Genomic DNA, 25,258 nt, shown 5'->3' on the forward strand with positions numbered 1-25,258 from the left:
GAATCCCATTAACAAGTGCTGACAATGAGTTTTGTCCTGTGCTAATGAGCATTTGGTTACCCGAGGATTGGATATAATACCCCTATCATTCTTCTAAATATCTGTATATTCTCATACTTTTGTTAAGCCAAAGTAGTCCATGTCAAAAAATAAAAAAAAGTAGTCCGTGTATTTTGGATAGAAGTGGTAAAAATTGTCTGGTATTTCATGATTAGGACTGATCTGGAGATTCTACACACCTTTTTATTTATCAAAGATAAGTAGTCTGTGTATGCTGTATAGAAGTTGGAAAAGTTGTGTGGCTCCTGCTAAGAGTGTTTTAACTCGTGCTAGTCAAGTCTTGCATCTTCTCTCTTTTCTTCTTTGGTTGTATTATTCCTTGCTTTACCATGAAGAAGTCTTTGGTCTTCTCTCGCAGTTAGATTTATATGTGATTTTTTTGTTTTAATTTCACGTTTCCATCATAGTTTCCTCTGATTTTTCCTGCAGTAAATTTCATCCCTTATCTATCGTGGAAATTCCCGGAAACGAAAATGCTGCTCGATTACTTGAGTTCTTATCAGCAATGAGAGACCTCTTCCAGATGGAGAAAGAAAGCTTCCAATGAGGTCCATCATTTCGACATGGCCTTAAATCTCGGAAAAGGATTTATTGGTCAATATGAGTTTGATTCTTTTCTGCATGTAATTCCGAAACTCCCCATACAACCCCTACTCAAGCGTCATTTAACAACTGAAATTCAGTGAACTTGATCAATCCACTAATTCATGGGATGGACCCAATTCCCTTCAGATTCGTCTTCAAAAATCAGTAGCAAAATTTCAGAGAAAGGCCCGGTTTAGAGAGAGGTCAGAGCTTCTCTCTTTATAGAAGAGTGGCTACCTCCCCCCCTTCTTGCTTCCCTTTCTCGGCAGCTCCCCCTCCTTCGCCACCCCCCCCCCCCCCCCCGCCCCCCCCCCCCAAATAGTTGTGTGGCGGTTGAGACTCTAGTCCTCTGGAGAGAAGTTATCTCACTTAGACCATCATTGTTGTGGTTTCAAATTAGGGTTGTTTGGCCCTCGAATCCGATCAGCTAGCCTAGGCGACACATCTGTTGAAAATCAACGGTGGCACCAACTGTAACATTAATGAGCGAATCTATGGTCTCCCAACATCACAACTATTATTCTTTTTGTTTGTATAAGGGGTTCTCCCCTGAGATTCTTGTTTGGTTGGCTATAAAACGCATCAGTTACCACAAAAAAAAAACTATTATTCTTTATTGCTTTTTACTTTATTGTTTTTCCTTTTGGTTTTCTTGTTTTTGTTCAAACCTTCTACATCCTTTGTATTATTTGTTGTCTTAGGCTTGTGGGCTGCACAATTTGTATACGATTTTATAAATAGAAGTTGCATTTTCTCAAATAAAATATTCCATGAAACTCACATTCCTAAAACTCCATGTTCAGTAGAAATCTCAACCTTTCAATCAGCTTTTTTCTTCTTCTGACTTCTATAGCCAATTCTTGGGCACTTGGTCAACAAACTAGCTTCAACTATGGATACTAGTGCTTTGGTCATATCGATAAACATTAATAAAAGATCAACCTACTTGGTTATCTATAGGCTGAAAACCAATGTAAAAAGAGAAGGGCCAATCGGGCATCATAGAAAAACTTCTATTCAGAAATTGAACACTCATGAATCAAGAATTCAAGATTCATATGGAAAAACACAAGAGCAATCAAGAAACTATTCGGGGACATATCTATCAGGAAAAAAATGGATTTGAGAGAGACCTAGTTGAAAGGTTCCGAGCTTCATCTTCATTCATGGCTAAACGATTTTTAAAGCTCACCTTCATCTTCGGATAACTAGAGAATGGTTCCTCGCTATTTGGGTTGGAGTTTCTCTTTTCTTCTTTTTTTGTCAAAACGGATTTTATCATGAGTTTCCTAAAAAAGAGGAATTTTTTCCATCTTTATTAAAAAAAAAAATCGCATTTGTTAGTTTGCGACACATTTTTGTAAACTATTGATTCATCTCGACAAGATGAGTCGGATTGGAATTTTTTTGGATTTTTTCAAAAACAATTGAGTTTGGGTCATGACTTTTTAGTTTTTCGATTTTTCTTGTCGAAACGAACCAATAATTCATTTAAAAAATTTTCACGCAAATCAACTAACACAAAAGAAAATTAAATAAAGACAAAAAAAAAGAAGGGAAACATTAATCTTGTAAAATTATAAATCCCCAAAAGAAAGCCAGAAAAATATTTTGGGCCGACCGCAAGATTTTTAGAAGTTTTTGTTGATCTATTTCAACGGGTATTGGCTTAGAATAGAGGCCCGCTCTGATAAAGAAAAAAAAAAGAATAGAGGCCCGCTTCAAAACCCAATTCAATCCAATAAGCCCAAGAGGCCTGCTTCAAAACCCAATTTCTCACTAGTAGCCCAACGCCTGCTTCCACGATGGCGCGAATACTAGTCACGCTTTCTAAATTCTGCGGCCAGGTGCAGTTATCAGCGTCCAAGAGCAGTTAACCGCGGCCAAGTGTAATTATCCGCGGCTATCTTTTACTGACAAAACCGTGTTCCGTAACCACGCCTATTCACTGGTGCTGGGGGTTTGGGAAACAAAACCGTATTTCAGAAAGTTTTGCGACAATCTCTCCCTATATTGGCTTCTCTGCGCTTTTTCCCACCTCACAGCACCGCAAGGTTCGTCTCTCTCTCTCTCTCTCTCTCTCTCTCTCTCACACACACAAATACACACATTCTTGCTTTTCTCGTAAATCTGGCATATCGAGGGTTCTGACTGTTGAATTTGTTCGAATCGTCTTCGTCATTGTCTTATCACTTTTGCATTTGGGCTGGTTTGTAGACTTTGTTCCTTGTTCTCTTTCATTTTAAATTTGAACGCTTACTTTCCAGGTGGTTATTGATTTTCATTGCTTTCGTTCTTAGAATTCTTTCCTTCTTATTAACAAATGTGCGGTGGCCATGGTAAGCTAAGACTGAAGTTCAATATCAATGTTATAGTTGCATGCCTTTGGATACCATGACCTTGAAACTTTCCTTTGTCTTAAATCTGAAAAGATAATTTCTTTCAGGGAGAAAAAAGGCAGGTTAAACCTCTTTGTAACAGATATCCATCGGTCAAATGCAAAATGGATTTGAGATCCTCCAATACATCAAAAAGTAATTTAAGTTGGACGTCATGTCTAAGATTATTGTCTAATTCAACTACCAGTCGTTGTTTTCCCAGTCTTTCCTCAAGTCCATTCCAATCAATTGGCAAGAATGTTAACAGAAATTGACAATTTGGCAAGCAAAGCTAGTGTTGAAATTCTATTTCTCTTCTAAAATATTTTGATTAGTTATTTGGGGGTAAAAATACCAATTAACAATTGGAAATAAGAAGACTTGATGGAGGTATAATGCATTTAGATGTGTTTGTAGTGTATTGATTCCGAATCTTTGCAGTGGATGGAGGTGGTGTTAGAGCTAAAAGATGCGGACGATTGGATTTATAGAGGGGAAGGAGCTGCCAATCTTGTTCTTGCTTACTCCGGATCCTCTCCTACGTTTGTGTGTTCATTTATGCTTCACTCTTATGATGATTTCGTTGTGTCTCTTCATGTCATTTTATATTGTAGAATAATTTAACTGGGCATTTTTTCGAACTCCAAAAGTAAAGCAAACAAGTTCTTCCGAGAATTGGGATTTTTCTTTTGAAGAATTGTTTGTATTTGCAAAAGCATCTTTGTATTCTGTAAATGAACTTGAATTTTAGAATGAGAGTGTTCCTTCAACCGTTTTAAAATGGAGAGAAAACTGGTTAGATAAAGTGGGTCATAGGAGAGGCCCTAGTAACATGCTTCATTACAAAGACATTGCAATATACCTAAATTTGTTACTTACAACATTTGCTTTGATTTTGAGTAGGTTGGAAAGGTACTACGCATACAAAAGGCTCCTAGGATTGAATCTCCCCGAAACGGATATGATAGTGAGGATAGTCATTCAGCTCTGACGAATGATGAGTGCCTTCTGTGGAGAGAAACTGAAGACCTTGTATCCGCACCAACCAGGGAAATAGCAGAGCAACTGTATGTACAGCATGTTATCAGTCCACTGTTAGGTTATGACCATGTTGATGCTGGGGTATGTTTCTGTACCAATGCACGATTTTGCTACACCCTTCCTTTTTAGTATGTATTTGCAGCCAATTTTGCAGTATTTTAGTGAGAGGACATGGAACGTATGTGATTGGCTTGTAGCATGTTCTGAGGAAGTTTTACTTTGTGCTTGTTGCAACCGTTCTCATGTCATTGTTCAAATATTTGTTCTGGATTTGATATTGTGGGATTATATTTACGCCCTCATGGAACTAAATCATGATGTACTATCCTTATAAAAAAACGGGTTGCATAATCGCAAAGCTGCATGTAGACATATTGTTGGTGGCCAACACACAACTATCCAGTGGCCCAGTTTGTTGTCCGTTCAGGCAAGAAATTGGAAAGGGCTTAAAGATTGTGGTCTATGCTGGGGTAGTCACTTGGACAGGTCTCTCTATGAAAATGTTGAATGACACTGCGCAAACATTTTTGTTTTCCTGAAAACCTCCGTAGGAACATCTTAGAAATTTACAGCATCATCGACTTGCTGACTGTTGCTTCCTCTCTATCTGGCAGAATCGTGTCTTTTTGTCCAAGGAATTTCTCAAGGCGGTTGAAAAGAATATCCTTTCCCAGCGTCCTTCTCAGCGAGTTGATGCAGCCATGGTCAACGCTCAATGTGATTTTGCGCTTCTTATGTCTGATCATTCAGTTTTTCCGTATGGTAACTGTATCTTCCAGTCTCTCTTTTTTCATGGTTTTTTTTTTATCACGAGAGTGTCCTTGGCGCGTGGCTTCACCCTGGTTAATCCATTTGCTATGTGTGGTCCTCCTTGTCCCACATATACGGTTTTACCATAACGGAATGACCTCGTTGAATTAATTTTCTTGGAGATATTGTGTTCAAGTCACCCTTTACATTGTGTTTTTCTTTGTGTATGCATATTTGTGTCTCTACATGCAAGGTGGTTTACACGTGTGTTCGATGGCTCATATGCATTTCCTAACAAAATTTTTTTGGGACAATCGACGACTGAACAATAGATAGAGAAAATAGTAAATTTGATTTGTAAAAGTAATAAATTCCCCTCTCTTATCCAGATATCTATTTTGTCTTGTTTCTTATTACCTTTTTTCCCCCCTTTGAGAGCTGTATTGTCTTATACTTCTTTTCCCCCAGGTAATCTCAAAGGGAAATTCTGCATATCTGTTGAGATAAAGGTGCTTTCCCTCGATCACGTTGTGGTTGGACTCTTGTCTTGAGTCTTTTCACATTGTTCTTCCCCATAAAAGGCTATTTACTGTTCTTTTTGCATGTTTTTCTTGTTGTTTCTCAAATGCAGCCAAAATGTGGATTTCTTCCAGTTTCAAGATTTATATCGGAGGAAAATGACATAAAAAAGAGTATAACTCGTTTTGAAATGCACCAGTCAATAAAATTGCATCAAAGAGAGGTATTTTTGTTGCTATGATTTCTTATTTTCTTTTGTCTCCGGCGATGCTATAATTGGAGTGATCTCTCAATTCAAGTCCATAGCTAAATCGCCATTCATGCTGCCATGCATACATTCGGTTGAATGGGTATCCATTGGGTCCTTGTGAGCTTGATTTCATCCAAGAATATAATGCAATCCAATAATCTATTCATCTTTCACTTTTGTCTTTGCTGAAAATGTTTGTTTTCTCTTAGATATCAGAAATAAGCGAATACAATCCACTGGATTTGTTCTCTGGATCCAAGGACAGAATGCATAAAGCAATCAAGGCTCTGTTTGTTACCCCTCAGAACAATTTTCGTGTTTTCTTGAATGGTTCTCTCATACTTGGGGGCTTGGGTGGTGGGGCAGACAGTACTAGTTGTATGATTGGTGAAGCATTTGAGAATGTACTCAATGGGGTAATTCAGGCAGACGTTGGCCAACGAACATCGAATTTCTTGCATCTTGTTACTGAAGCTATTTCCGGATCAGGGTTACTGGATCAGCTTCTTGAAGTCCAGAAGCTTGATAACATTGACATAGAAGGGGCAATTCATGCATATTACAATTTAGTTTGTCAGCCTTGCATTGCGTGTAGAGATCTGGGTGGTGAAAAACTGTCAGCTAGATATGCAAATTTGCACTCAATGTCTTCGGACGAGAGCTTGAAGATTGTGAGGGACTATTTGATAGCTGCAACTGCGAAGGACTTGAGCTTGATGATCAGTTTTAGAACCAGGGAAGATCGGGATGTGGAATCTCCATATAATGGTGTATTTCTAGACTCAACCAACCAAAGGTTTGAATACAAGGTATGCAGCCTATCAGCATATACGGTTTAGTTTCTAGCTTGTGGGGCTGGTGTCAAGCAAATTCAGAGGTGTTAGGGAGTCATATGACAATTAAATACCCTTCCGAAAGGATTTTTTGAAGCTTTGAGATTACAATTTTCCCGGAAAGAGCATCCATCTTAAAATTTTGACATTCGTATTAATTAAAACTACTTGTTCTAACCAAAGGCATTAAAAATAAAGCTGAAAGTTTCAAATGATTTATGGAGTTAACTAAATCGTCTCAATAAGTTAAATGAGGTTGAATCTATTGGATTGACCAATCATGCTCTCACTGAGTACTTCGACACATTAGTAAGATTCTTTGGCATCAAGTTTTAGAATTTCCTACAAGTTAAGTCTTTCCTTGACATGAATATAGCTCATAGAATTATAAATGCTAGGAATCTTTTATTGATCTGGATATGAAACCTTTGAAGAAGATGGAACTTTACTATGAACGGGACCAGCAGATAGTCAACTGCTACTCTCAGATGTAGAAAAGAGAGGATGAAGCAGAAAAGGCTGCAAGCTTTGGGGGTTAAGGAATTGCATGTGGAGATCAATCCAACCCTGTGAAGATGCTTCTCATGCTAGAGACCCTTCTGGTAATACATAGTAGTGTAAAAGTCTTCTTTCTGAATCTGTGTCTTTAGTTTTTGCGCATGCCCTTGTGGTGTGTTGGAAATGCTGGCAGAGTTATCTGACTTTTTCCTTGACGTATAGATCATCGTTTCAGCCTAACAACTTGTAAGACTTGGGAAGCCTAGGATTACTCCTTCACCCTGAAGCTGATCAGGTTATACCTTATGACGATTGACTTGGGAATAGTAGGGCACTGAGCCTTCAGTTATTCACTAATATGTACATGGAGCCCTTTTCTTCCCTTCTTTCCCTCCCTAATTCTGTATAAATCCCTGCTTGAACAAATATAACATAAGTCTGAAATCGTGTTGGACGTTTTGTTCAGGGCCTGCAGCCTACATTGACTCACTGATCAGTAGAAAACAGTAACAATCTACCATTTCTCATGTACAAAGTCTCAGACTTCCTGATGAAAAATACCCCAATCTCATGCATGCATTATTTTCTCTGCTTCCCATGTTCTTGATTGAGTAGATCATTGCAGACATGCAATTGATTTGGCCATTTCATGCAGGACCATCTTTATGCAAAAACCATCTGGATGCCACAGAATGTCAGGCGTCAAAGAGAAAACTCCTGCTATACATCTCCCCTTTTTGGTCCGAAGCGACCATGAATTAAATGGTTCCAAGTCATTGGGCTTAATACGGCTATTTGTTCTGTCAGATCACGCCATGAAGTTGGTTTTTCATTACATGTGGTCTTCTCAACTGGTTTAGTAATGATTTCCTAGTTCCACTGCCAAAATGGAATGGCATTTACTGTTTGTGTTGGCTAAGGGAAGAAGGCAGTGGATATACATTGCGGTTGGTGGCATGAGGGATCTGTCGGTGGTTCCAGTACTAGCAAGGGCTACATGTTAAAACCCAATGGGGTTCAACTGTAATTGCACCTCAGGTGATTTGGTATTTCTTTACTTGGTTCATGCAATCTTTTTCTTGCTTACATGAGCAACGTGTCTGAGAAATTTTTGGCTAGGTTTGTGCACTGTGCATTCCTTTTATCCATGATACAATTATGTCTCTGCTGCTTGAAACTTGATGGCTAGGTTGGAGAGAAACTAACCAAAAAAAAGGCAGATAAGAGTACCAAAATGGCAATAGAGCAGAATATCCATAATGTTGAGAGTACTGAAATGTATTTGAGCCGCGACCAATGTGATTTTTCTGGCAAGACTGACTGGATTTTGAATCCCTTTAACAGGTGCTACCGATTAGTTTGGTCCTGTGCTAATGAGCATTTGGTTACCAAGGATTGGATATTCCCCTATTATTCTTCTACTGTTCTGTATATCTCATACTTTTGTTAAGCCAAAGTAGTCCATGTATTTTGGATAGAAGTGGTAAAACTTGTCTGGTATTCCATGATTAGGACTGATCTGGAGATTCTACACACCTTTTTATTTATCAAAGAAAAGTAGTCTGTGTATGTTGTATAGAAGTTGAAAAAGTTGTGTGGCTCCTGCTAAGAGTGTTTTAACTCGTGCTATTCAAGTTTTGCATCTTCTTTCTCTTCTTCTTTGGTTAAATTATTCCTTGCTTTCCATGAAGAAGTCTTTGGTGTTCTCTCGCAGTTAGATTTATACGTGATTTTTTTTGTTTTAATTTCATGTTTCCATCATAGTTTCATCTGATTTTCCCGCAGTAAATTTCATCCCTTATCTACTGTGGAAATTCCTGGAAACCGAAATGCTGCTTGATTACTTGAGTTTTTATCAGCAATGATAGCCCTCTTCCAGATGGAGAAAGAATGCTTCCAATGAGGTCCATCATTTTGACATTGCCTTAAATCTCGGAAAAGGATTTATTTGTCAATATGAGTTTGATTCTTTTCTGCAAGTTATTAAGAAAACTACCCGCACAACCCCTACTCAAGAGTCATTTTACAACTTAAATTCAGTGAACTTGATCAATCCACTGATTCATTGGATGAACCCAATTTCCTTCAGATTTGTCTTGAATAATCTGTAGCGAAGAATCAGTATCGAAATTTCAGAGAGAGGGGACGGGTTAGAGAGAGGTCAGAGCTTCTGTCTCTAGAGAGTAGCAGCTGCCTCCCCCCTTCTTGCTTCCCTTCCCAGTCGGCTCTCTCTCTCTCTCCCCTCCATGTTGTGCGGTGGTTGAGGCTCTCGTCCGCAGGAGAGAAGTTCTCTGGCCTTTGAATCCAATCAGCCAAGGGGACGGATCTGTTGGTTCTCCAGGAGCGGTGGCAGCACCAGGCAACAGTGACTGCGGAGCGTGCAGGTAGAAAGCCAGCTATAGTAAGAGGCTCTTCAATCCAACAACTTGTTAGGAGTAGGTTTTGGCTTGCCCCTTTCTATGTTATTAGTAAGATAGGTTTGGAACCCTTTCCCTTTTTTATAATAATGAAAATAATAAGGTTAGCTTCCAAAGCTCCTTTCTTCAGCTGGTGCGCAAGAGCGCACTTTCGCTTTCCCCTTAACAAGGGAGTGTAATGAATGGGGATCTCCCGCTTGCAGTCTTATCTTCCTATCACTTCACTTCGTTTGAAAAGATGATCTCATCGGACCTCACTTCGCCGGGCGAAGGGGAAAGAAGGGATGGGTGGTCCAGGAACAACAACGGGAGAGGGCTCGTAGCCCACCCACCCCCCACCCCTTCCCTCTACCCCACGCAGGACAAAAGGGACGGTGAGCTCCAGCGATGATATGATTCCTCCAACTTCCTCTAGCCACATTCATGAGCTGATATGTGGTCTCCAACATCACAACTGTTATACGGCTTTTATTTTGTTGTTTATGCCTTTTGTTTTCTTTTGTTTTTTTTTTTTTTGACCTTCCGGGTCCTTTGTTGTATTTGATGTTTCTTAGGCCTATGGACCGTGCAATTTGTATATAATTTTATCAATATAAGTTGTGTTTTCTCTAATAATCTGTAGCGGAGTCACGTTCCGGATGTGGAAGTGACACTGTTCGTTGGGAATCTACTTTGTATCGCCGCGCCCCAAATTTTAAAATGTGAAATTCGTGCGGAATGCATATGCTACTGAGAGCATGACGAGTGAGATAGCGGGAATTATTCATTCACATGAATGTTTTCAGTTTGTCAAACACGTTGGTTTCCTTTCATTTGCGCAGAGGTAAAAAATGTAACACTGTAGTCCGAAAGCTGCAAACCTCATTCCTGGTTTAAGGAAACCATTCTAGTGTAGATTACATAATTTCGGTGGCAAAATGGTATGCCAATGTTACACCATCCTTAATATAAAACGAAAAGAATATGGGTGTAGAGTTAACACTTAAGCATAAGTAAATAAATCGGAATTTGATGCGGTATGCAGGTACCGATGGCCCATGTGAAATGCAAAATACCCACATCCGATTCCGTAAACAATAAAGAAAATGACATTACAATGTGTTGCATATTAAATTAACAAAGTGTATTACTACATTTCTCTCTACATTTTCTAGCCTAGAATGGAACAATAATCGTTCTCGAGAATTTCATTTGGTTTAAAAGCTTGGGTTTTGTAGAAGCAAAAGAGAGGAAGAGATGGCGTGCTCGAGAGAAAGAGAAAGCGAGACTTCCGAAGCGTGTTAAGTACTTCCTACTAGAGTCCTAGGATTTGCACATGCACTGCACTGGCTTGCGTTCATTCACATTATCACTTTTTCAAACTCAATCCAATAGGGGTCAATGCAAATCGGATTGGTTCGATTTTATATAGAATCAAAAAGCATTTTAATCTCTACAGATAATAAATTTGGAGGATCAAATTAATCCATAAAAATTGTTAAATCAAACCAATCCAATCCAATCCAAACTATTAAAATACAAAATGTTAAAACATTAGATATTGCATATATGATTTTTGCGGGGCCTATTCCAGATATCACAAAGATAATCTAGATCTAGATGACTTATTTTTTAAATACCTTTTTATTGAGTTTTGTAAAAAAATCAGGTTAATTGTGTATCATATATCTGTAACATCTTTTTCAGATTTCGTAGGCGAAATTGACCAGTTCGCCCTATAAATTTTGAAAAAGAAGTAACAGATTTATTCGATTGGGCTAATTTTTTTTCGAAAAACTATAAAAATACACTCCTTTTAAAAAATAAACGGTTTGAATTAGTATGGACTCGACTCTCGAGTTAGGCCTCACAAAAACCATATGCGAAAAATCTGTGCTAGCGATGTGTGCCATGAGACTTTCTGAAAATCAAACAAGAAAAAAATTACACTTTTTTTGGAATTTTCTCTAATTTGTTTTCCTTTCTTCCTTTTTTGGGTCAATTTGTTTTCCATTCCTTTTCTCATCCTTTTTCTCATCAACTCTCTAATTTCTCTCTCCTACGTAGGAAGCAATCAAAATTCCCTCCCCCTCTCTCTATAAAAAGAAAAGTCCATTCCAGCATGCGAACGGTGGCGAAGACCCAGTTGATTCCAAGGACATGCGCTGGACGTTTTTAGAAATCTTTGGAAATCGGAACACTGAGTAAATGAAGAAGGAAGAACAGGGTCGGTCTCTGTTTGGAATCTCACTCTCTGATAAACCCGTATGGCAACAATTCCTCATCTGCTCTTCTGGGTTTTTCTTCGGTTACCTTGCCAACGGCGTCTGTGAGGTATGAAATCTGCTAAACCCTTTGTTTGGTTCCCTAGAAAACTCGAGAAAACAAACTGGGTTGGATTCTCTGCCCTTCGCAATTATTTGAACAAAGGGCTAGAGTTGAGGTTTTGATTTTTTGTTGGCTCTTATAGCTAATTTTGCTTTTCTTTTGTTTTGGTCGTGGTTTTTCCCAAATATTGTTCTCAAAATCACATTTATGTCGGGGCCAAAGTTTAGGTCCCACCACGTGCCTGTAACTCCGCCCCTAGAGCGGGACCGAAATTAAGGTCTCATTGTGCGTTACGGGCTACAAAAAGCATGTTAGTTCCCCAGCGGCTATAGAGACTTGAACCCAAAATTAATAAAACTTTTTCGCCGTTCAAAAAAAAAAAGAAAATTGAACCCAAGCATTGAGCGACCGAGAACCCCAAGTATATTTGCCATATGAGCATGTGCGATGTTGATGCTTGCTGAGCATGTGTGATGTGGATGCTTGCTTTAGTGAATTCTCTCAGGAGGCTTTTAGATGTTCACCCAAATCCTCAACATGTTGCTTTATGCTCTACTTTTGTCATGCATGTGTCAATGGATGCCTTTTTAGTTCAGTAAGCCACGAATATTCCCTATGGAAATTTGATTTTTGTGTTATGAATTGAAGGCTACCTTTCAGTACACTTCACCTATTATTCTCTTCTGGCTCTTGATTTCCTTGATATTTCTGCTTTGAATATTTTACCTAATTTCTCTAACCTTGCATTCATCAGCGTATAATTTATTTTGTTATGTAAATTTGTTGTCATAATGAGGCTATCATCATTAATTCGCATAATTCAATCGATTTGGATAATATCTGGTTATTATAAGTAATTTATTTCCTGGAGTGAAGGGTCACAACAAAATCTCCTGTACATATATTTATGAAGTTAAACTGATATTGGACTTGGTTACTATTGTTTCATTTCAGGAATATGTGTACAATAGGCTCGCATTCAGGTGAGTTAAGAGTCTGGGTATTGTTTGCTCGAACAGTTATGAATTTGAGCTTCAATCATGGGGTTTTACGTCTATTTAATAATGCATTTCAATGTTGGTTTGCTTCTGGCAGCTACGGTTGGTACTTCACATTTGTTCAAGGGTGGGTTTACATTGTGTTGATTTTATTACAAGGCTTCACCCCCAAGCAAATGGTGAACTCATGGCTGTCTTATTGGAAGCTCTCCGCAGTGCTTATGGGTTCAAATGGACTTACCAAGGGTTCATTGGCTTATCTGAATTACCCGGCACAAATTATGTTCAAGTCCACCAAGGTAAATAGCGGATATAATAGCTTAGGTTTAATCAAAGTTCTACCATAAACGCATTACAATGCGGTAATTCTAGTATAGAGTTGTGGTATTTGTTGATTTATCTAGTGTCCTACCTTCCTCAAGAAAGAACAAATTGGTTTGGTGAAAGTTCTCCAATTTTTCCGTATCTAGTAAGTAGTCTGGTTCGAGTAAGGTTTTTGAAAACAAGGGTATAAAAGTTGGTGCTGCAATAATTGTCCTTAAAAAGTAATAAAAATTCGTGGTCCAATGTTTTTTTCACCCTAATTAACTACAGAATTGCCCAGACTGGGTGCACAATGCAGGCGCGTCATGCATATTCGATGTTCTCCCCCGAGAACAGCTTGCTTGAGCTGAAGGAAGATTAGAAAATAGAAGATGTAGAAATCATGAATTTTGGTAGATGATGTTATAGCATTACGTACATATATGGTTATTGAGGATATTGTTTGATGAGTTGTCACTCTGAAATGTACGTCAACTCAGGCAAACATTTCTGACCAAGTTAGTTGATATTATTTCAGGTGCTTCCTGTGATGGTGATGGGTGCTTTCATACCAGGGTTGAGACGGAAATACCCTCCTCATGATTATGTATCTGCTCTACTTTTAGTGGTGGGTTTGATCCTTTTCACTCTAGCGGATGCACAAACTTCACCAAATTTTAGCTCGATTGGCGTTTTTATGGTGTCTGGTGCTCTACTCATGGACGCCTTTTTAGGCAATCTTCAAGAAGCAATCTTCACCATGAATCCCGAAACAACTCAGGTATTCTGGATTTGACATGATTTTCTCCACTAGCATTTTCTAAATTGCAAAAAAATTAAAAAATTGACCGTGAAGACATCCTGACTTAATGTTCTAATTTTGTTGTTTTTGGATAGATGGAGATGCTCTTTTGCTCGACCCTAGTTGGTATGCCTTTCTTGATTCCACCCATGCTTGTGACTGGAGAGTTTTTCGAAGCATGGGCTTCATGTTCTCAGGTAATGTCCAAGACTTCAACACTTATCTTCATTCTGAACTATTAAGTTAGGTTAGTCTTATTATAGTTTTTTTGCCCATGCAGCATCTGTATGTATATGGTGTGTTGATCTTCGAGGCAATGGCTACATTTGTTGGCCAAGTATCTGTCCTTTCTCTCATTGCCATTTTTGGTGCGGCCACGACTACAATGGTATGTATAAACTTTCTTCAAATGGGTAGATCTCATAGCTTTGTTTGGAGCATGGATTTGTGAGTTGATTGTGGAGGGAAATGGATAAGGTGAAGGGGAAGGAGAAGATGAGAATGAATTGAAGAAAAGCTAATACTGTGTTTGGTTTGGTTTTTGAATTTTTTTTTGAAAAATAGTAAGGGTAATAAGTGGAGAGAGATAGAGAGAGAAATATTGGAAGTAGGGAGAATTTTTTGAAAACTTTTTTCAATTGTTCAGATTTCAAAAAGTACTACTGTATCATACAAGTCCTTGTAGAAAACTTTTTGAAATCTGGACCATTATTGTTTATAGCTGGATGTCTCGGATCGCGCATTACATGATTCCCGGATTCGGGTTTGTGAGTTTATTGTGGGGAGAAACAGAAAAGGTGGAAGAAGAAATGAAGCGAAGAAGCAAAACTTTTTTCTTTGTTTCCCTCTCATTTTCTTTCCGCGGGGTGGATTCCTCCACAGACCCAAACACTATCGTAAGGATTTGATGAATGTTGGTTTTTGGTTTTTTCGCTTTTCGATAGATCTTTATGATCTTACGAATCTTGGTTTGGGTATCAAGGAAGACACGGCTTTGATTATCAAGTTCAATGAGAAAAGAACATCGTGAAATTTCTGTTTTGTGAACCTGTCTCAGAATTGGATTATTTTCACAGGTGACAACGGCAAGAAAGGCGATAACACTACTGCTATCCTACTTGATTTTTACAAAGCCGTTAACCGAGCAACATGTGACCGGACTTCTGCTAATGTCAATGGGGATCCTAATGAAGCTTTTACCTGAAAACAACAAACCCCCGCCCAAGAAGCCTGCGTATGCCGACGAAAATAGTACTCAATTAGAAATCGAAGTTGAAGAAGAAGAGAAGAAGCCATTGGTCTAAAAAAGCTATATTATGGCTTTCTTTAAAGAGGAAATGAGGGTATAAGATGATTTATTGCATTATTCATGTGGTCCTGGATTTCCCAAATTCTCATTCAGGACTCTATAAAATATCGCTTGTGTATTAAAACAGGTTATGGATTGGCTTTTTTTGTGCAATTGGAAGCCTAGAATACAATCACATTATTGTGTTATAGCCAAAGATGCTGGGAAAATGAGCGTTTTAAGGAGTTGAGTTTCGTTCATCCTCCACTTAAGAAGGTGAATATTACCCTCTTTTTTATTGGTTGAAATGGTGTGGATCTCATCATAAAGTCATGTAATGCTTATCAAAAAGTGTATTGCACAAGTGGGACCTATATCATTTCAACTAATAAGAATAGGGGTATTAGGGTAATGTTCACCCTCACCCTTTTTTAAGGAGAGTGAACAAAATTGCATTCCGTTTTAAGGCTAGGATGGTTTCGTTTAACGATCCGTTTATTATTTTTTTTGTGTTCAAATTATTTTTCCATATGTTATTTTTGAGCCAATTTTTTGTTAGATTATTGGTTCATTTCAATCTAAAATGTGTAAAAGTTATGGCCAACTTCTTAAAAAAAGTTCACCAAAGACGAGAAAAACAAAAACATGGAGTAATCGGTTTTGGATTTTTTTCGTTTTCAGTGAATCTTTTTAGAGTTTAAATTCTATCCATAAGTGGCACCATCACCATTTGTGGATCCCATCGTGTGTACATTACAGTAATTTGAACTGTTCATCTTATAGGGTTCACAGAGTAGTATATTTTCATAAAAAAACAGCCTTATCAGACATTGATAGGTATATAAAAAATTGAATTTTGGTTTATAAAATCAATGGTAAATAAGTTTTAAGTTGAACTTTTCATGATTGTTTATTTTATAAAATGAAATTCAATTTTTGATGTTCCTATCGATGTCCAATCAACGTGATTTTTCGCGTGGATGTACTGCTCCATGGGCCCTAATTATTGCAAAAATTACACGGTGGGGTTCCACCTTAGGTGGAAAGAATTTAAACTCATCTTTTTAATATTTTGATCATAATTTGTTACTTTTTACATTTATATTGTCTATATACACATAAATAAATAAAAAATTGATTTTCACACTTCCCTTTTGTCCAAATGTACTTCATTTTTTGTCTTCATTTATATAAAATTACAAAACTATCCGTCCTACATTTTTCATTCACACATGAAATGGGTAATTATGTAATCGCCACAAAAAAGAGAGAGGAGTGCATTAGAATAAAAGAATAGTGTGAAAATTATTTGGGCTTTTGGCCCCATAGGTGTTTGATCTTGGGAAAATGACGGCTTAAGACGTGTTTTAATAATTAATATTTGTCAAGGACAAACTAAAAATATTTGTTAATGCTGAAAATGTTCTTGACATGTATTAATTATCAAATCACGTCTTTGGCCGTTATTTTCCCCTTAATGTTCTTATTTGGGCTTTTAGGCCAATGGGCGGTGGTGTGAGCGGTGGAGGTTGCTGGCTATTGCTAGAGTTTTGTTTTTGTTTTGGGCTGTATTGGATTGGATTGGGTTTGTCTCATTATTTGAGCTTTTGGCCCCACAGGTGTTCTGCCTTTAAGCCAACAAGTATAAGCTTTGCCCCAAAGGGTTTTTCGTATTTAGTTTCTTGTCAGATTTGGAGATTGGATTTCAGATGACATATGATTACCTTTGGTGTTGTAGATCACTTGGGTCTGGGGCGAGGGATTTGATGTCATCAGTTTTTGTTCTTGTTAATCTTGTTCTTGTTAATCTTTGTAACAATATTTATGAAATTTTTTGCCTTTCAAAAAAAAAATGTAAAAATTAATTCTCGTAAATAATCCAAAAAAAAAAAACTCAAAAACCCCCAAAAATTATTCACTGCCCTAGTCACCGCAAGTCTGTGGAGTAGTGCCCAAGGAACCGAATAATCTCTCCTCTCAAACCCTATAAATAATCAAAGCCTAGCCTTCTCTCACTCGCTCACTACATCTCTCTCTTTCTCTCATCGGTATCGATTTGATTTCGTTGCGTTTCGATTCAATCAACCGATCCAAAACCAGAGCTCTCGGCTTCTTTTCCTCGAAGGGGTCTTCGACCGATCTCAGGTTTGCTACTCCTCGCGTGTATACGATCGTCTCTTCTATCAATCGATCTTTCTCAGATCTGTTAATTTGTCGTTTCGTCTCATCCTCGTTGATGGAGTTTCAAGAAGGTATCGGCACTGTTACCACGATGGCCGAGTTAAAATCCTTTGCTTCTCCACGGCGGCTTTCTAGGGTTTCAAATTTTAGGGCTTTACTATATATTTGGGTAAATATTAGGGCTTTATTTAGGGTTCATCTGCATACTTATATTTGCCGCGATCGAGATGTAAATTTATCGACTCGAACTAATTTGCATTCTCCATGGCGCTCATCTGGGGTTGATGTTAGGGTTTACTAGTGAAGGATGTATTTAGGGCTAGCTTGTTCACTTTCTCTTGCCAAATGAATGGTTGCTGAGAGAAGAGAAATCCAAAGCCGTTTTTGAAATGCCGTTCTGAAGGACCGGTTGAAATCTGTATGTGTTGAGAAGTTTCTTTGTTATTAACATAAAAAAGATTCTGCTCCATCTGATTGTCTGCAGTTTTGTTTGGAAGATTAAATGTATAATCAAAGGGTGATTGGATGGTGTTGTCTATTGGCCTGTAGACTTGACGTGGGGGAGCTTTTCCTTCTTGACCTTGCGCTATAGATGTGGGGTTTGATGGATTTATTCGATTGAGGCTGTGGTGGGTTCTATTTGAAGAAAGATACTATCAACACAGTTATGGCGATGGCCAAGGCGAATGCAACTCTTTTGCTTCTCCATGGCGGTTCTTTAGGATTTTGTATTTTTGGTTTACTATTTACAACTGGGAAATGCGGATTGATCATTGGGCCAAAAAAAGATCCCAAAGGCTTTTATGGGATTGAGGGTTCATTGAATCAGGGATTTAGGTTTTGATGGAGTTATTTGATTAGGGTTTGGGAGGGTTTCATCCAAGAAAGATGCTACTGTTCAGATGCCCTTGTCTATTGGTTGTTTGATTAATTGTATCCTGGCACATGTTTACAGAACGGGTATAAAAGCTGCAAGGAGAGTGAACTGCAGATTTTGGGTTTGATTGATTTCTTTGGCCTGGGATTCTGTGTCTTTTCTCCAAAGAAAGATATTATGTTGGTCAAACACTATTCTACCTCGATATTTTTTGTTAATTGTGCCTACTGTACGTGCTTTGTGTATAGAAAATCGCTATGAAAGCTGCAAGGAGATTTCCGGAGAGGACACAGCGATCAGTTTTTGACAGAATCAAAGGAGGGACCGTGAACAACGTCTGTGCTTACTGGCTTGCTGGGAGATGCACTCGGAACCCTTGTAGATTCTTTCATCCAGAGTCACTGCCCTCACAACCACCCAAGCAGTCCCCATATCAACATCCTAAGACTTGGCGGAGGAGTCCAGAAGATGGTGTGAAGAATTCATCTATTTCGCCCGGTGGAGTGGCTGCTAAAAAGATGTCATCTAGTTCACCAATTGATTGTGAACGTAAAACTCCAGAAGATGGTGTGAAGAATTCATCTGTTTCGCCATGTGGAGTAGCTGCCAAAAAGATGTCAACTCCAGAAGATCGTGTGAAGAATTCATCTGTTTCGCCAAGTGGAGTAGCTGCCAAAAAGATGTCATCTATTTCACCAAGTGATTGTGATGATAAAAGTACTCCAACGAACCCAGACAAGGTGTGCAAGTATTGGCTTTTGGGCAATTGTGTACAAGGAGAGAAGTGCAAGAACTTGCATTCATGGTTTTGTGGCAATGGCTTCTCAATGTTGGCAAAGCTAGAAGGGCATAACAAGGTAATTGTCTGGTACAGTTTTTTATCCCTATTTTTGGAGTTGCTTTTAGTTATAGTGGCTAATTCGTTTGTGAACATGGCCATAGGCTGTTAATGGGATCGCCCTTCCTTGTGACTCCTCCAAGCTTTACTCAGGTGGTAAGGACAATACTGTGAGAGTTTGGGACTGCCATACTGGTCAGGTTGGTAATAGGATTATCCCTCTTGTTCAGAAACTGGTTTTCCTTGCAACTAATGGGCTGACATGATGCACGGTTGTTTTAATTGCAGTGCGTTAATGTGGTTAATCTTTCCGGTGAAGTTGGATCTTTGATTAGTGAAGGTCCATGGGTGTTTGTCGGATTGCCGAATTCCATAAAGGTACTAGTATCTGAACTTCGCAACATTTATACTGCCTAATTAGGTTCGGCAAATTCTATTTGCATTGATAGTGATATCATTTGTAAAATGGGCGTTGCAGGTGTGGAACAGTCAGACTCAAACTGAACTGACTCTTGATGGACCAGTTGGGCAAGTTTACGCCATGGCTGTGGGTAATGATGTCCTTTTTGCTGGGACACAGGTATATATTATGAAGACGCTTAGATTTTTTTCCTTTTGTTTTTTTTTTTTGGATCAAGAATGCATAGATTGTTTCCAAGTATTTGAGTAGTAACAAGTTAATGGTTTCAAATTTAGTCACAAATTTGTATGCTGATTTCTATCATGTATATATTATGAAGAGTCGAAGACGCTTAGATTTTTTTCCTTTTTTTTGGATCAAGAATGCATAGATTGTTTCCAAGTATTTGAGTAGTAACGAGTTAATGGTTTCAAATTTAGTCACAAATTTGTATGCTGATTTCTATCATGCTATCTTTTTGTTTTTGGCAATTTGAATATGTAAAGCATTTATGATTTATTTTCTTTTGCTTATAGGACGGGACCATATTGGCATGGAAACCCAGTTCTGAAACTAATGGCCTTGATCTAGCTGCATCACTGAAGGGTCATAGTGGTGGTGTTATTTCTCTTTGTGTTGGAGCTAAGAGGCTCTACTCTGGTTCCATGGATAATACAATAAGAGTAAGTTGGTTGTGATCACTAACTTATGACTGATAACTGTTTGGCGTGGTTTATCAGTTTATTTTCTAAAGCATTATTCATTCTGTATTTTCTTTTTTCCAGGTGTGGGATCTCAACACCTTCGAGTGTATCCACACACTAAAGGGACATACTGATGCGGTCATGTCTGTCCTTTGTTGGGCGAGTTTTTTGCTATCTTCTTCATTGGATGGAACAATAAAGGTTTGCAGCTTCTTTGTTTAAATCTTATCTTTATGACATTAGATACACTTGCTATATACTATATAGCCTAGGACAATATTCTGATCTGTGATTTTCTGGACAGGCTTGGGCTGCTACTGAAAGTGGCAACATAGAAGTCATCCATACACATAAAGAAGAACATGTAAGTTTTTTTTTTTTGTTTTTTTTCCTGTCAATGACCGCTTCTGTTAATGACTGTTCCTGTTTTATATGAAGTATATTTTCTTCGCTACGAGTCGAAACTTAGTTTGCTTCAAACTGGGTCTTTCGAAGGGTGGCTTTTCATCTGTTCAAAGTCAAGTATCTATGCGCTTTAATAGTTGGCTAGTAAACTAACGAGTACAGTTGTTGTAGGGCTATCCGACTCGAAATCAGATCACTTACCCTCAAAGGAATTGCATGATTTTAATAATGTTGATACCCAAGTGTGGGGCGATGAGCATTTTGGTTATTATGTGCACGCCTTTTAAGAATGATCTCCATTATCTGACCTTTGGATTGAGAAAAGTCTCCATTCTAGGTAGATTGTACTGAATAAAAGAGAAGAAATTCAAAGGATGTAACTTGTAAGTTGAATTTCCTGCTCCGGAGTTTCATTGGTGGGGAATTCTAGACATTGTAGATCGTATTATAAAACCTCCATTTTGATACCTACATATGCTAGTGTTTATGGTAAAACATCCTTCTGTTTGATTGAATGCAAAATGGGAAGTCCCACCGTTCTTGTTTTCTTTGCCTCTTTTTCTTTATTTTGGAATTTAGGGTTGGAATTTCCAAGTAATGTTCCACAATGCAAGTCTAATAATTTGTCAGTATTTTTTTAGAGTACTACTCTTCATGATGATGTCTAAAGGGGCCTCCATGGGTGAACTGTATGTTAATTATACATTTAACTGTTTCAGGGTTGTCTTGAACTTTGCGGCATTCAAGATGCAGAAGAGAAACCTATTCTGCTTTGCTCATGTAATGACAACACTGTCCGCTTATATGATTTGCCATCGTAAGTACTGAAAACTAGAACAGTACCTTCGCTTCTCAAATTTTTAGCTTATCGTCTTATAGCGAGTCTGCTTTTTCTGCGAGATGATTAGTTTCTATGCCTTTTGTTGATCTCAGATTTACTGAAAGGGGAAGAATATTTGCTAAGCAAGAAGTCCGAGCAATTCAGATAGGTCCTGCCGGCCTTTTCTTCACAGGCGATGCAACAGGGCAATTGACAGTATGGAAATTGGCAGGAGAGCCAATTGCAGTGGCTTCATGAAATTGGAAGTATGATTTGAACTAACAAATGCCGCGTAATTCTTACCACCGAAGATGAGGTGAAGACCATTTCAAAGCCATTAGTGAAGATTCAGAGAAGTCAAGAGGAAACTGGAAGTATGCCCCGTAATATTTGAAGATTACTAGCACTGCTGATGAGGAGGTGAAGATCATTTGCAAGTCAGTTTCAAGATTAAGCTGGAAGCATGCCCTCCAAATATTACTAGTACTGTATATTACAAGTCAGTTACAAGATCATTTGCAACTTGCAAGCCATTTGTTTTGAAGATTAGAGAAGTCAAGATTTCGTTTAGAGTAGCCCTTAGATGGTACCCTGCGAGGGTACCCAGGGGCTACACTGTCGTAACCGACTCAGATTTGTGACATTTCACTCAGTTGAATGCAATTTTATTTATCCATGGAGCAGTCGTCTTCTTAATTCTGCTCTTTTATGTGGATCTTGTATTGCTCCGGATATCGTGGAATATGCGATCAATTTCTGGTTTTGATTTGAATTTGTGGCTTCTGTTGGTGGACCCTGCAAGGTGTCATTGATGATGGAAGGAAGTTATTTTTTAGAAAGGCCAAAAGCCGCGTATGTTTTGGACAGTTGGTTCTTCTGGGGGGCAAAAATGAAATAGGAGAAGGTGAGTCACGTAACACTATCGTGTCGTGGCCTAGTCTCAGAAGCCATCATCTCCCAATAAAAACCACCAAAGCTGACTCCTACAAAACCCAAAACCCTTCTCTCTCTCTCTCTCTCTCTCTCTCTCTCTCTCTCTCTCATGGCTTCAAACTCCATAAAGAAACCCATGAGATTTGCATCCCTACCCATGACTTCGAACCCTGTAAAGAAACCCATGAGATTAGCATCCCTAACCACAGCAGATGCAGCAGCTTCATGGTACTACTGTGCTATTGTCTTCATGGCCCTCATCCTGCTGTTTATTATCTTTTCTGGTGAAGAGTATTCTTTCACTGGAGATGATCATGAGCTTTTTGTTGATTGGAGAGGGTCGAACCAGCTGTTCATGAATCGGCGGCCGTGCGAGGAAATATATGTGGTGGGACAGGGAGAGACGCTTCACACCATCGGCGAGAAGTGCAGCGACCCTTTCGTAGTTGAGCAAAACCCCCATATTCATGACCCTGACGATGTCTTCCCTGGACTTGTTATCAAAATCACTCCAACGAAAAATCTTGTAACTTTCGTAAATAACTGAAACATGTTAGCTCTATTTTCTGTGTCATGTTATGGATTTTGAGAATATTAGCTGTAACTTGTATGGTGCATGAAGACAACATATGAATTATGGTGCTTATCTATGTAAAATGGTTGCATGTTTTTTTTGTTATGAAAAGTAGGAGTCACGTCGTGTCGTGATATTTCCTCTTGTTTTATTAAAAATTGTTAGCGATTGATCCAGGCGATGGAGAGAATTAAATTTGCCATCGCCTGAACAGTAAACCTTTTCTTGTTCGTTCATCGAATGACGCTAGTGGAGATTAATTCCATCGGCTTTAACGTTTCAAAATTTCCGTAAAATTTACTGACCACATGTTATGAGTATCTTAGCTAGGGTGATTTTTAATGGGTGAAGCAACATAAGTGATTGTGGAGGCATCACCATTATGTGACTCTTTGTCAAGTGATCAAATCATTAGTCATCGACTACCATCTGCCATATTTCTCACACTGTTAGTTCTTGATTAAAATATAAATTTCGGTACAAAAATAACCAAAACTTTTGAGCAAAATCCTTATTGGTGTGCCTCATTGGAATCATTACCACATGCTAGCTAGGTAAGGGTTAAGTTTAAGAGATTGAATTATTGATGGAGCCGCGTGATCTCGGCCGGCCGTTTCGGTTTTGGACTGTCCGGATTTTAAAAAAAAACTCTTTGTTGGAATAGTTTTTTTAAAATCAAGACCCTCCAAAACACTTTTGTTTGGACATGCAAGATTCATTTCCGTAAAAACTTATTCACGGAGTAGTTAGACTTTTAAACTTTGCGAAAAACTTATTCACAGAGCTCCATGAATAAGTTTTTCGCAAAGTTTAAAAGTCTAACGTGCTATCTACTCTACTCCAATATTGTTAAGATATTCATTGTTTTTTTAGGAGGGAAAAAATGATAGAATGACAGATATTGACAAAAAATCTTAGATAGGCAGGTAATAGATCTTTGAAAAATATATTGGACAGGCGAACCTAAATAAGTATATGATATTTTAAAAATTATTACTATCAAAAAATTTAAAACTTGAGTAAGGTAGTTGTCCGGACTCACCTGCCCTTGCGTCCGTCCTTGCTCTTGGAGTCTTTGACTTGTAATCCCACTAATTAATGACATCACTATTGAGACTATTCCTATTGATGGGTAGGTTTGTCAACGGACCGGGTTAGATCCAGATTCGATAGAATCAGAATTTGATAATTGAATCCAATTCTAATTATTTATTTGATCTGAATATGATAATTTGAAAAACTAACAGATTCGAAGATTCAGACATATCCGATCAATCATTTATGAATCCGATCCGATAATTTCACTTTTGATTATTTGGAGTGTTATATATTCAGATGTTGTCCCGAATTTCAAGTGCTTTTTTGTAATCGAATCTGATTCGGTTCCTTTTGGATCTGGATTGAATCCTGTCCATTAACAATACATCGGACTATTGGAGTTATGGTGATGTTGATCATAACTCGCACCGGCCCACCTGAATAGGCCCATGCCCATCTGACAGCCCAATATACAATAATAAGTTAATAACCAGGCTGAACCAATACATGCATCAATCACAACAATCCTTATAGGAATTCTGGAATTGGAATGAGCTGATTTTCCGCGAATGCCCTTGAAAAAATATTTTACGTTTAATGAATGGCTCAAATTGTTTGTGTGGAACCTGTAGTAGATCCCACATTGAAATCTGTATAGTATCTGTGTGTGCGCCGTCTGTGTACCTTATTGCACAGCACCAACCTGAAACCCAATGGATAATTTCTTTCTTTTTTTCACCAAGGAAAATATTCTAAACATGTGATGATTTGGTTTAGAGAGTGGGCTTTGAAAGTACATTCTCAATATTTATAACATCGAACTCCACTTTATTAGGATCAAACATTTGAAAAAAACACAACAACAACTCCACTATGTAAGGCCAATATCATCAACTCCGCAATGACCACACTTGTAGAATCCTTCGTAGTTCGTACCTCTGGATCACCTTTGAGAAGGGCACGGGCTGTTTGGACAGATGCCCAGACATTAAAGGTACTTTTTAAGGTTTGGGGTTCGTTTTTTCACAAGATGAGTACCTTGTAGTGAGGGGTTATGACTAGTATGGTCGAGCTAGCTCTCTCAAAGGTTTAGATTGCGCAATATGGTCCATTTAGTGACTTGACTGTAAGGTTGTTTCTCCGTTAAAAAAACAAAAAAGGATACTTCCCCATATTTAGGTCAAAAATCTATCTCTAGACTCTTCTTATATTTTTTATTATGAGACCAGCTCCCACTCTGTACAATTTTATCCACTTTGAAAAAACCCTATTAGACTTTCCAGTGAGGTCACCCATTCCAAAATTACTCCAGGGCGACCACGCTTAACTGTAAAATTTCAATGGGCTTTGACGTCCTCATGGCTTTAAAAAGTATTGTACAAAGTAAGATGACAATCTATTATTTATAGCACATGACTTACACTTCACCAAGTGATGTAGGACTACCCCAGGTTGACCT

At 38.3% G+C, this 25,258-nt stretch overlaps 5 protein-coding genes across 15 annotated transcripts in view; all 5 read left to right on the plus strand.

The window, feature by feature from the left end:
* The window catches only part of LOC131333939 (inositol-pentakisphosphate 2-kinase-like), a 52,251-nt gene extending 51,367 nt beyond the window's left edge, over positions 1 to 884 (plus strand). For both annotated transcript variants that reach the window (XM_058368782.1, XM_058368783.1), the window contains one exon: positions 490 to 884. The gene's annotated coding sequence lies outside the window, so the exon portion shown is untranslated. The remainder of the gene's footprint in view (positions 1 to 489) is intronic.
* Positions 885 to 2,996: 2,112 nt separating this feature from the next.
* LOC131333938 (inositol-pentakisphosphate 2-kinase-like) lies at positions 2,997 to 9,943 on the plus strand. Of its 9 annotated transcripts, XM_058368775.1 has the most exons (10): positions 3,002 to 3,569; positions 3,927 to 4,145; positions 4,679 to 4,826; positions 5,283 to 5,347; positions 5,446 to 5,556; positions 5,793 to 6,392; positions 6,815 to 7,018; positions 7,570 to 7,952; positions 8,700 to 9,292; positions 9,693 to 9,943. In XM_058368775.1, exons 1-7 carry the CDS (start codon positions 3,468 to 3,470, stop codon positions 6,908 to 6,910), a joined length of 1,341 nt encoding a protein of 446 aa, XP_058224758.1. In that variant the 5' UTR covers positions 3,002 to 3,467; the 3' UTR covers positions 6,911 to 7,018; positions 7,570 to 7,952; positions 8,700 to 9,292; positions 9,693 to 9,943. The 9 variants fall into 9 exon arrangements, with proteins under 9 accessions (XP_058224762.1, XP_058224758.1, XP_058224756.1 ...); XM_058368779.1 differs by having other exon boundaries at positions 2,997 to 3,569; positions 6,851 to 7,018; positions 8,700 to 9,943; XM_058368773.1 differs by having other exon boundaries at positions 6,815 to 7,033; positions 8,700 to 9,943.
* A 1,426-nt stretch (positions 9,944 to 11,369) lies between these two features.
* Positions 11,370 to 15,225, plus strand: LOC131333941 (UDP-galactose/UDP-glucose transporter 2-like). The gene is made up of 7 exons (XM_058368785.1): positions 11,370 to 11,644; positions 12,593 to 12,621; positions 12,734 to 12,935; positions 13,478 to 13,720; positions 13,837 to 13,938; positions 14,022 to 14,129; positions 14,818 to 15,225. The coding sequence occupies exons 1-7, from the start codon at positions 11,519 to 11,521 to the stop codon at positions 15,043 to 15,045; spliced, it is 1,038 nt and encodes a 345-aa protein (XP_058224768.1). The 5' UTR covers positions 11,370 to 11,518; the 3' UTR covers positions 15,046 to 15,225.
* A 1,733-nt stretch (positions 15,226 to 16,958) lies between these two features.
* LOC131333937 (zinc finger CCCH domain-containing protein 17-like) lies at positions 16,959 to 21,930 on the plus strand. Of its 2 annotated transcripts, none has more exons than XM_058368770.1 (10): positions 16,959 to 17,174; positions 18,336 to 18,944; positions 19,030 to 19,125; positions 19,214 to 19,303; positions 19,404 to 19,505; positions 19,862 to 20,008; positions 20,111 to 20,230; positions 20,334 to 20,393; positions 21,154 to 21,251; positions 21,368 to 21,930. In XM_058368770.1, the coding sequence occupies exons 2-10, from the start codon at positions 18,345 to 18,347 to the stop codon at positions 21,510 to 21,512; spliced, it is 1,458 nt and encodes a 485-aa protein (XP_058224753.1). In that variant the 5' UTR covers positions 16,959 to 17,174; positions 18,336 to 18,344; the 3' UTR covers positions 21,513 to 21,930. The 2 variants fall into 2 exon arrangements, with proteins under 2 accessions (XP_058224753.1, XP_058224754.1); XM_058368771.1 differs by having other exon boundaries at positions 16,985 to 17,174; positions 17,695 to 18,944.
* Positions 21,931 to 22,344: 414 nt separating this feature from the next.
* Positions 22,345 to 22,734, plus strand: LOC131331905 (uncharacterized). Its single transcript, XM_058365867.1, has one exon. The coding sequence runs from the start codon at positions 22,345 to 22,347 to the stop codon at positions 22,732 to 22,734; it is 390 nt and encodes a 129-aa protein (XP_058221850.1).
* The last annotated feature ends 2,524 nt before the right edge of the window (positions 22,735 to 25,258 follow it).

Source organism: Rhododendron vialii, chromosome 7a (assembly GCF_030253575.1).
Source record: "Rhododendron vialii isolate Sample 1 chromosome 7a, ASM3025357v1".
Lineage (NCBI taxonomy): Eukaryota > Viridiplantae > Streptophyta > Magnoliopsida > Ericales > Ericaceae > Rhododendron > Rhododendron vialii.

Excerpts from the sequence above, each read along its gene's own strand:
- LOC131333938 (XM_058368773.1), top strand. The coding sequence starts at position 3,468 with ATGGAGGTGGTGTTAGAGCTAAAAGATGCGGACGATTGGATTTATAGA. Across the intron at positions 3,570-3,926 it reads CCGGATCCTCTCCTACGTTT|GTTGGAAAGGTACTACGCAT; the intron begins GTGTGTTCATTT and ends GATTTTGAGTAG. Across the intron at positions 6,393-6,814 it reads ACCAAAGGTTTGAATACAAG|GAATCTTTTATTGATCTGGA; the intron begins GTATGCAGCCTA and ends TATAAATGCTAG.
- LOC131331905 (XM_058365867.1), top strand. The coding sequence starts at position 22,345 with ATGACTTCGAACCCTGTAAAGAAACCCATGAGATTAGCATCCCTAACC.
- LOC131333937 (XM_058368770.1), top strand. The coding sequence starts at position 18,345 with ATGAAAGCTGCAAGGAGATTTCCGGAGAGGACACAGCGATCAGTTTTT. Across the intron at positions 19,126-19,213 it reads GGGACTGCCATACTGGTCAG|TGCGTTAATGTGGTTAATCT; the intron begins GTTGGTAATAGG and ends TTTTAATTGCAG. Across the intron at positions 19,506-19,861 it reads TCCTTTTTGCTGGGACACAG|GACGGGACCATATTGGCATG; the intron begins GTATATATTATG and ends TTTTGCTTATAG.
- LOC131333941 (XM_058368785.1), top strand. The coding sequence starts at position 11,519 with ATGAAGAAGGAAGAACAGGGTCGGTCTCTGTTTGGAATCTCACTCTCT. Across the intron at positions 12,622-12,733 it reads TACAATAGGCTCGCATTCAG|CTACGGTTGGTACTTCACAT; the intron begins GTGAGTTAAGAG and ends TGCTTCTGGCAG. Across the intron at positions 14,130-14,817 it reads GTGCGGCCACGACTACAATG|GTGACAACGGCAAGAAAGGC; the intron begins GTATGTATAAAC and ends TTATTTTCACAG.